The 10,922-nt window shown below is 34.5% G+C and overlaps 1 protein-coding gene across 7 annotated transcripts; it reads right to left on the bottom strand.

Annotated features, from left to right (window-relative positions):
* Positions 1-287: 287 nt before the first annotated feature.
* LOC115981490 (vesicle-associated protein 1-2-like) lies at positions 288-10,115 on the bottom strand. Of its 7 annotated transcripts, none has more exons than XM_031103662.1 (9): positions 9,875-10,115; positions 8,641-8,791; positions 7,914-7,984; positions 7,726-7,807; positions 3,061-3,176; positions 2,819-2,995; positions 2,017-2,541; positions 1,022-1,099; positions 288-720 (listed from the first exon to the last, which is right to left on the bottom strand). In XM_031103662.1, exons 2-9 carry the CDS (start codon positions 8,687-8,689, stop codon positions 610-612), a joined length of 1,209 nt encoding a protein of 402 aa, XP_030959522.1. In that variant the 5' UTR covers positions 8,690-8,791; positions 9,875-10,115; the 3' UTR covers positions 288-609. The 7 variants fall into 7 exon arrangements, with proteins under 7 accessions (XP_030959522.1, XP_030959524.1, XP_030959526.1 ...); XM_031103664.1 differs by having other exon boundaries at positions 8,641-8,776; XM_031103666.1 differs by lacking the exon at positions 9,875-10,115 and adding an exon at positions 9,604-9,850.
* Positions 10,116-10,922: the final 807 nt, after the last annotated feature.

The following is a 10,922-nucleotide window of genomic DNA, read 5'->3' as shown; positions in this document are numbered from 1 at the left end:
AAGGCACCTCTTTTGGTCCAGCCCACTCTGAAAATTAGTTCTTCAAGGAGCTTGGTGTGCTATCAAATGAACTCAACAAAAGGAGTCCTTTTTTTAACTCAGACAATAAACATATTTTTTTTTTGATAGGTAACTCAGACAATGAACATATATCAGGGTTCTCCTGAATTCCCATGCAAGCGTGGGTTAGTCTGAGGAATTTGGTCTGTTCTTCTATCTTGCGTGATTTTATTTATTTTCTTCGTTACTTGGGGTTATTTCATCTAATTGACACAGACAGCAGTGAATAATGATCCCAAACAAGTTTCCAATTTTCCATATTTTGGTTAAATCAAGAGCATATGGAAATCATGTACTTCATCAGCATATGTATACGGAGCTCATTTACACACATCCCCTCCCTTCCCACTTCTCTCTTATAAAAAAAAAAAAAAAAAATCCGGTATACTCACAGCACACTTATATTCCATTCCGAGGAAATTGGCCAGAAAGAACACACTGACTAAAATACCTCCTCTGCACATTTATAATGAGGGGAGAGAGATTCTTATACCTCTATCTGTAACTAGCTAGGAATTAATCATTAAGTGTTAATGCTTTGTAAAGTGTTCAACGGTGTAAAAGGTATCCAAGCTCAACACTGACAATGGCCACCATACAAACAAATAGAAGAGGAAATCCGACTTGAACTCTTCTCACTCCTCTTTTGCTCAACTCTGCCTGCAAAGCAAGAAAGGTAAATGAAAATGTCAATGTCACAAATAAGAAATAAAAGCAAAGGAGGAATCAATCGATGCAAAAAGCAGTTGGGGAAAATGAGGTTGGTATGCTACATATAGAAGCGCAGGACTAGATCTTTTAAATAAACAAATAGTGACCAGATAAGATTTACAGTCGATAAATTCCTTTAAACTAGGATAGGGAAAAAAATGCATTGCAAGGCTTATGGCAGAACTCACTGACTTTAAGCATACCAAAAGAAACACTAAGAAAAGAATATGTTCAAGAAGTAACAACTTACAAGTTTCTCCTGGAAGACTCTTATATCTTGAATGCTTGAACTCTTCTCCTCTGTTAGCTTTGAAATAGTAACTTCAGCCTGCAAAGGAAATCCAAAGACTTGAGTGCTATAGAACAAGATTCCATCCTTGTACTAAACAGATTCATTATAAATTTTATAAAACAAATACCATATAAAACAAAAGAAATACATATGGATTCCATATGCTAGGACTACTATAACTAATCAATTCCTAACGCATAATTGTAAAGAATCTGATATGATCAGGAGGCAAATAACACACAATTATCCCCATCAGGGGGATAATTGTAACAAATCTGATATAATCAGGGGGCAAATATCACACAATTATCCCCATCCCAAAGAAGTTAAAAGAACCAAATATTAGATGATACTGTGGGTAGAACATACAATAAGGGACTGAGCCAATAAGGACAGAGAAGAATTACTGAAGAAAATTTTCATTTTCTATAGGGACTTCATCATAAAATTTCAACCAGAACTCTAAATTGAGAAGAAATGGCAACAATAGACCCTGTGGATGCATAAGATTATAGAAAACAAATCCTAAATAGTCATTGAGATAGTGAATGAACATGGGACCAGGGAATTTATTTTCAGAGGTCATATAGCACTACAACTGCGAGAGTTAATGAATGGATATGCATCAACCTTTTTTTTTTTTTTTTTTTAACAATTGATTTCTAAATTTTAGTTGATTTGATATGATACTAGAACTATAGAAGGCAAAATAAAATAGAGATTTGTTGTAATGAAACCATATTATATTGAAAGAAGGTAAGTGGATAAGAGATGGATTTCAGTAACCAAACTCTTGATATGGTCACAACAGAGTACAATAATTGAATTTCAGAGTGCAAACTGGAGGCAAACAAGAATAGCAACACTATTCTATTCCATTTATTTGTTATTGCCCTGATTAGTCACACTGTAATTATACCATAAATTTTTTCAAAGATTCTAGAAAGGCTGACCTCCTTTAGCTTTGATTCAAGACCATTTAGTTTTGTCTTCATCTCCTCGATATCTTTAACTAAATTTAACTTGTCAACATTCTTTGCTGATTTCAACTCCACATCCTCTGCTGGCGCCAATTTTGCATCATTTTGTGGCTCCAATTCTGCATCCTTTTCGGGTTCCAATTCTGCATCCTTTGATAGGTTCAACTCAGCATCCTTTGCTGGTTCCATTTCTGCATTATTTGCTGGCTCCAATTCTGTATTCTTTGCATGCTTCAGTTCAGTGTTCTTTGCTAGCTTCAGTTCTGCATCCTTTACTGGCTTCAGAACTGAATCCTCTACTGGCTTAAGTTCTGCATGCTTTACTGGCTTCAGTACTGCGTCCTCTGCTGGCTTCAGTTCTGCATCCTTTGCTGGCTTCAGTTCTGCATACTTTGCTGGCTTCAGTTCTGTATCCTTCACTGTTTTCAACTCCATATCCTCAGCTAGATTCAGCACCTTTTCATTAAACAATTTGGACTCATCTGAATCCTTAGCAACCTGAACCAATAAAATAAGAACTACCATATGATATTCTACAAGCAATTCTAGTTTACCATTTAATATGCTTGATCTACTTGAAACTCAATCCACATATTAGTGATAACATATACCAGGATAATTCTTCCCTACTAAACTCAAAAATGAGGGTAGGGTGTTGACCCAAGACATGGTGAAATCAAATGAAAAACAAAGGCAACTTATTGAAGTATTCAAAAATTATGAGGGAGAGAATTAGTTAAACCCAACGTTGTTAACTAAGAAGAGTTTCTCTAACCATTGGCTGCGTTTCCACTCTACCCAATTCTTGACTTTTTTTCAATTTTGAAACTTCATGAGCTAGCCCCTGTTTCTGTAGTCCATTAATTGGTGACAGTTCTGGTGAACCGGGCGGGCTAATGAGCGTCACTCTCAACTTGTTCTCTTCAATGTACTTGCTGCCATCCTTGGCAAACTGCCAAAACAATCTATGAGAAGCCAAAATATAGAATCAAGAACAACAAAACTACAAAAACATACCATGCTAGGTGTAATGTCCTCATCAATTGTTCCAGCAGGAACAATAGTGCTTTGGATCAAAAACTTGTCTTTGCACACCATATCAGGCGGAGCTGTCCGTTGAGCTTGCATTGTAACTACATGGACACATAAGGCAATAAAGATAGATAAAATAACAATATAAGGAAATAGAATACCAAAAACTGAAGAGCAAAACCAAGTGAAAGATCATATCTAGACCAAAATTTTCAAGTATCAGTAAAAAATTTTAATCCCACTATGACCTCGAGACATATCAATGGTTTCTTATTTAAAAATTTCCTGATGAAATCCATATCAAATTATGGAGCAACCAAATTTCTTCCCCCAAAACCACAAAATCTGTGCATGTGTCCCTGACTATGTTTTTTTGTGTGCGTGACTGTGCAATATGAATTTACAGATGGAAAGACAATAAAATAAATAAATTAAAAAACTACCAAAGAGCAACAAATTCAGCTGAGACAAATCTTCCCTTGCCAGGCTCAAAACCATTGTTTGTGCTTATTATAATTTAAGCATCGTTTTGATTGCAGGGCTGTGTTGATGGCCTTTGTCAAGCCATTGATTTTATGATTTGACTTTGTTTCTAAAAAGTGTATGGGTCGGTCCATTTTGCCTCAATGAAGAGAAAATATTTCCTTATCAAAGGTGGTTCATTAATACCAATGGTAACTATGTTAATTGCTCTACATCAATTATCAATATGAATACCAAATAACAACTAAATCAATGGAGAGAATATCAATATCCTAACTCTGATTAAGAGAAAAAAAGTTATCGAAGTTACGAAACAATGAAACTCAAACTAACAATCCTATTATCTATGCAAAAAAGTAAAGAGTGCACTAACATAATAGCTAGAAATCTAATTAGTAAAACTTAAACTTACAAAGCTACTTACTTGCATTAACACCTTGATAGGACTAGCAAAAAAACACCCTTAAACTAGTGGATTACAAGCAAAATAATAAGAGGAATCAGTTTAAGATGTCTTCTTGCTTGGGATGTAAGTCTCTATTTTACTTGAGATCTTGACAGTTATCAATGGATGCTTGTAACACGTGGAGTTCCATCCTTAATTTTATATGACACTAGTCACTAAATCACCATCAGTAGTCAACTTCTCTTTTGAATTTTAGTAAACGTAGTGATTAGTATATTCCACTCCTTTATTTCAAGTAAAACGCTGCCACCTCATCATCATGTTATAAAAATGTTATGCCACAGTGTGTTGATACTCCTTACACATGTTGTCTCCCTCTCCCTCAAGCACCACTTGTTTCTTTAATTATAATACTAACCATTGAATTTAGTAACAATGTTTCAGTTTTCGTCCCTACATATTTGATACATCTCTCTATCTCTCTCTCTCTCTCTCTATCCCCACCCCCCTTTTTTTTATATTTTAAATAAAACAATGCCACCTCATCATCAAGTTTTAAATATATTGTGCCACAGTGTACTGATACTCCTTACACATGTCTGCTCTCCCTCTTTCACCCAGTTATACAGGGATCTTTTGTTGCCAGACTCAAGGCAATTGAATCCATTACTGCAGGAAGCGTAATTCCAACTATCTGAAGTGGTTACACCAATCTTCTTTTGACAACATGCACTGTCCATTAAGCTTCTCAATTCTCAACATTAATTTAGTTATATTTAATTTTAAGAGTCAATTGTATTTTTACTAGTCAAATCAATTTTATTTTAGGTCTCAATAATTAATTAGGCTATTGAAAATTTTAATTAATTTCCTAGAGTCAAGGCTATTTTTATAATTCAATAATTAGCTTTCCTAAGTCAAGTAGAATTAGGGATTAGATCTAATAGTCTATTTTTAGGCTAGCTAATGTACTCCTATGGAGACAATTCTGATTAAGTAATAAATTGGGGTTCCAGGGATACCCTAGTGGTTCCAAAACATCTTGTGGTGCTTGGGCATGAGGGTTTGACCCCCACAGCCCCCCTCCCCCCTATTTATCAAGCAAAAAATAAAAAATAAAAACTTTTAGAATTTTTTCAATTGTCTAGTTCTAACTCCAACCAACAGTAGGTGCTGACTCCTAGATTTTCTATCTTTTTTGGTGCTAACTCCAAACAACCCTAAGTGCCAATTCCTAGGTTTTTATTGTTTCTTTCTTTGTTTATTTATTGTAAATTTTCTTTCGATGTTAGTGCTGCATGAAAAATCGATCTATGATTTTCAAACATCGCCGTGGGTCACAACCAAAATTGAAATAACCATAAAATGCAACCATCACCAAAATTTAAATAACTAGAAAATCCAACCATCGTTCAACCCCATCATCTGTGAAACCTCCACTGCACACACAACCAAGATAGGGCATTCACTTTCCTTCTCCTAGCCAAAAAACCTCCCACAACAACCCAAACCTAGTGTATTCATATCCCCCCTCCCCCAACCCCCCCCCCCACCCCAACAAAAAAAAAATACCCAAACTACCCACACAGCCAACAACCCACACCTAGTCACATTTGCCATATCCCAAACAATCCAACCCTTGGTCTCAACTGCAAGCACCAAAAACAGAACCCAAAAACAAAATAAATAAATAAAACCTAGCAACCATCTAAAGTCTTGACCTCACCATCGTTAATCCCAACTGATCTACATTCCAAGACCCACCAATTAAAAAGAAGCAACCGCCCTTTGACTTATTGAGCCCGAGATTTGATCACCAAGATTCTCAGCATCAACCCCATCAATTGCAGACAAACCAAAAGAACACCATAGTCAACGACAAGTCTCGGGCAATTTGGGTTTAACAGTCCTTTTGTGTCATGTTCACTGACCTTATAAATTCATTGCACCACCATATTGCTTGTTCCTGCTTCAACAAAGAACCATTAACAAGCCTGTTGAGCACACACAACTCTTCTATTGTTGCAGTTTGCACACTTTTTCTAATTTCAGCTGAAAATGGTTAAAGAGTGCAATGTCATTTAGCCTGTTCCCAACCCAACTAAGTTCTTCAAGGTCATGTGTGTAGATAGGCTAAATGGCTAATAAGCCAAACTTTCAAGATACCACAAGTCCAGACCATGATTCAGTTGGAGGCTCGTGATAGGCTCATGGCCAATGATAGCCAGCAGCCCAGGTCAGTAAGTCCAGGTTCTAGTTCTAATTATTTGTTCAAACTTGATTCTAGTGAGCATTGGTAATATTAAAGGCATCTAGTTTTGATGGTTGACAAGATCCATGGATATTCAATAAACTGGTTACATGAGATGGACCAATTCTTTTAAACAATTAATCTTATCATATAACAAACAAGTTAAGATTGCCAAAATGAAACTCATTATATAACACTAGAACAATATTGGGAACCTTCACCTTAAATTGTACAAGTTGCCATAACTGATTGGAAAATAAATGAAAGAAAAACATAAAAAGGAATATCTACCCCAATCCTATTGAAAGATCTACGGTCTACCACAATCTCAGCAGGACCATTTTCTAGTTCAAAGATATAGTCTGAGGCAAGGGAACAAACAGTCTGTAGCACTATTTGAAGGAAAAAAAAAGTGTTCAAGAAGTTTTCTAATCCTGAACCCAGACCAATACAGTTTGCCATAGAGCCGACCATATCTAGTAAAAGTCATGCAAGACTTGTCTGCAGAGGTTCGAACAAGAGTTTGGCAAACTCAAAACCTAGCTTGAGTCATTTGGGCTGTCAAGGACAATCAATTGCAATGAAATTACTGCTTCCCATACAGGAGAAAATGTCTTAGTAATGAAAGAACATTAAATACCACCAAAACCTAGTTTTGAAAGAGGAGTACATGTGTCAACCGATGTTGCTTCAACATTAATACAACAAGAACATGATATAAAGCCTAAACAGCAAGGTAAAATATTTGAACTATGTGTAATAAACTTAATTCATCCCATTTAATAGTCAGATATATTGTTTATCATTGTCATATATATTGCTTATCACTAAAAAAGAAGAATTCTAATTTCTTGAAGTACATAAATATTCACCAAAAGAGCAAAGACTTAAATGGTGGATTCATTTTCCTAGTTATTCTAGGTTCATCTTCAACTTCTAAAATTGATATGAACCAAAATATCATGTAGGCAAAATTAATCAAACGAAGTATTTATGCATATATTTTAAAATAAAATAAAAATGTAATCAACCAAAAATACTTGATGACTGTAATCATTTCATATTATTTTAACTTACTAGATTTATCAAGTGAAATTTGCGCAAATTCTATATATAATTTAGAAATCTTATACTTGTGAACAAGTAAAAACTGAATCCCACTCCCCCCCCCCCCCCCCCAAAAACCCACTCCACAAGAAATAAAATAAAATAAATTAAATGCAGCAGCCTATAATAACGCTATTTTTCTTTTTCTTTTTTTCCCCTTACTCCATGTGGCAAATGGTTAAACTTATTTTTGTCTTCGAATTTTATCCGGTGTAAAATAATAGCAATTTCCATTTATAAAGTGGTCCTGGCAAAACTATATATATATATATTGGAGAAACTATTGATAATAATCATTGTCTATTGAATCTGGCCACTTACAGCTTCATACTTCATTCTACTAAACATCACAGGCACAACTGCAAGCTTACAATTTACTCACTGAGATATGGGAAGGACATACCTGTAAACTCACAAGTTGATTTCGGAGAAATAACGCCTACATTTGGTCGCACACAGTACTTCTTAGGAGATGTAGTTTTTACCTGCCAAAATTATCTAGCTATTAAGCATTCCATCCTCTACAAGGAATTTTATACTAAAACTCTAGAAAGCTGAGAACAGAAAAACATAAATAGAAGTGAAACACACCTTAAAAGCAACATGATGGTGGGTGTTATTGGCAAGTCGAACTGAACATGAGCTATGCTTCTTCAATTCAACTATGGAAAACAAAGTAATTCAAACATAAACCTCGCATTTCAGAAGTAGATGCATGCAACAAATACATACAAACGAGTAATGCTAGGAAAAGAACACATTACATTTACATATCTAATACACCTGACTTGAAGGCCACCAAAGTCATTCCCAATATAAAATCATTAAGGATACTATCTATTAATCTGCAAAGTGTTTTTTTTTCCCCTGTTTTCCAGTTAATATATGGACCCAATTGAATGAACCCGCCCCATCCCATAATCACCTAAGCCAAGACCCCGAGGCCTACTAATTTATTCTATCATCAAATTCATTGGTTTCAGATACTACTTCCATATATTTTAAAATATAGAACATTGGAATCCTCGTGTTATTTTCTTTTTCTTTTTTTAATCAAAATTGGCAGAAAAATGAAATCAACAATTCTTATGTGTCTTCTACTAGTTATTTGCTATTTCGACAATTTAAATAAGCTGTGTTTGTTTCCATTAAAATTTATTATAAAATCCATATGTTTGCCAATTCATCAGTGATCAAACAGAGTGTGAAGAAATTCTAACAATAATGATGGTAGATATAGCCCATATTATTAAAACACGAAAAAATAAATTTAAAGGTTAATAATTAAAAGTGGGTCATATGGTAATGATTGACTTACATATAAATTTGAGTTCCTTGGGTTGAATATCCAAAAGTTGAGTACTCATTTCTCTTCCTCAGTAACAACTCCAAATTCAAAATTTAATAATCTCAGTATCCAAAAGCTCGCCGCCAACGCCGAATCTTCTCTTTTCCTACATAGCCAAACACTTTACAAAACAAACCCCACATTTCCAATTCTTCAGAAAATATAAATAAAATTAAAATTAACTCCGCACAAACATATAATATAGAGGGAAAGCAAATAAAAATAAATAAATAAATGGAAATGGGAAAAATTAAAATCGAATTTGTGCAATTATTTTTCTGTGAATTTTGAGAGAAAAAAAAATGAATAAATCGAATTTGTGCACAAATAAATAAATGAGAAGGTAAAGGAAAAAGAATATTGCCAAAAGTAAAAATCCAATTTTTTCCGCCAAGAGGGAAGGTTAAGGAAAAAAAAAAAGAGAGTTAGTAATTGCAGATAGTACATGATTCGGTGCCATTTTCCTTTGTTTTCTCCGCAACCAAACACATAGTACATACGCCAAATTCTGACTTGGTTTACTTTAATCAATTCAGACTCTAACTCAGTTTCAACTCGCTGATCGTTCAAAACAATAAAAGCACAACAACGAGTTGAGCTAGACGACACCGTATCAAACGAGAAAAGTAACGAGGAAAAAAGAGATGAATAGTCAAACGAAACGAGTCAAAACTCGGACTCTGTTTCAGTTTCTTACTCGGACAAGTCCGAAAACCAAAAAATAAAATAAAATAAAAATAAAAACGAGTCGGAAATCCGAAACGTTTTTTTTTTTTTTCACCCTGAAATTCAGTCCAAGCATTCAAGTGAACCCGATTTCAAACTCGTTTTTCCACTCAGATCGTTCAACAAAAAAAAAAAAAAAAATCACCAAAAAAAACGACCGCGTTTAGAACCAGAGAGTGAGACTCTGAAACAGGCTTATTATAATACCTTACCGGTTTTAGCCTTTTAACAACAAAACCTCAGAGAGAAACGACGCCGTTTAAAGAATCGCCGGAAAAGCCAGTCATAAAAAAAAAACGACGGCGTTTAGAATCACAGAGACCGGTTTGAAAATGAAACTTGAGAGAGAAGAATAAAAAAAAACTATGGCGTTTTAAGAATTTCGATTGTTAGAGAAACGAGTAAAGGGAAGAAAGAAAAAAAGTCTAAGAAAACGACAGCGTTTGAAAACAGAGAGATGGAGACAGTGAAGGCTAACCTCGCTGGGGAGAGAGAGAAACGACGGCGTTTTAGGAGACAGATGAAGATTTTGATCGTTTAGGAGATGAAAAAAAGAACCAGTGGGAGAGAACGACAGCGTTTTCAGAATCTGAAAAAGAGAGGGAGGAAGTGGAAATGGAAATGAGGAGGAAACGGATAGGCAAAAAGGGAATGGGAATATTGAGTGGGAAAAATGCGGCTTTTTATTTAAGCTTTGTTGTTGGGATCGATAATTCCAATTTTTATGTACAGGCCGGCCCTCGGATTTCTAAACTGAGTAAAATATTAAATTTTTTTATTTTTTTTATTTTTTATTTATTTAAAAGAGAGTTTGGTGGTCTGAACTAAAAACACTGTGACTTGAAGGAAGACTTTTTTAATTTTGGGAGGGGGGAAGAAAAGAAGTGATAGCGTAGTCTTTGTGCCTGACGGATGGTAGAGCCACTCCTAGTGGTGTTAGTTGTACCGGCCGTTTTAACCGAAACTCCATCCAATGGATCAACCCGGATTCATGTGGGTCGGTTCTGGTTTCTTTTTTTGAGAAAAAAATTTTAAAAGTCTACACCTTTAGCCAAAAAAAATTTTAAATAAATGCTATTTTCACAATATTTTTACAATAAATTATAAGTAATTAGTTTAACTAGTAAAATTTTTTATGGTTAAATAAAAAATCTGACGGCAAAAAGCCATCATCAGGAGCAGACGCAGTAGAGTAAAACCCTCTCAAAAAAAATTTGTTGATATTAGTTCTAATTTAAACTCATTACTAAAATTTCTTGTTTGCCACACTAATAACAACTGGTAATAGTCTATCGCTTTTAATTTGTTGTAAATGTGTTATGGATAGCATTTCTCAAGAAGAAAAGTCTAACTTTATTATTATAGTCATTACTTATATTAGTGATGAATATTAAACAACGTCACACTTTTTTATTAATTATTGATAGCTTAATATTTTTTGATTAAAAAATTAGTATAATTTTTTAGCTTTTAAGCAATCGATCTGCCACGACACATAATTAATGACTTTTTTTTTGTCACTTTTT

This window comes from Quercus lobata, chromosome 3 (genome assembly GCF_001633185.2).
Source record: "Quercus lobata isolate SW786 chromosome 3, ValleyOak3.0 Primary Assembly, whole genome shotgun sequence".
NCBI lineage: Eukaryota > Viridiplantae > Streptophyta > Magnoliopsida > Fagales > Fagaceae > Quercus > Quercus lobata.
This window is presented reverse-complemented; position numbering and strand designations above follow the sequence as displayed.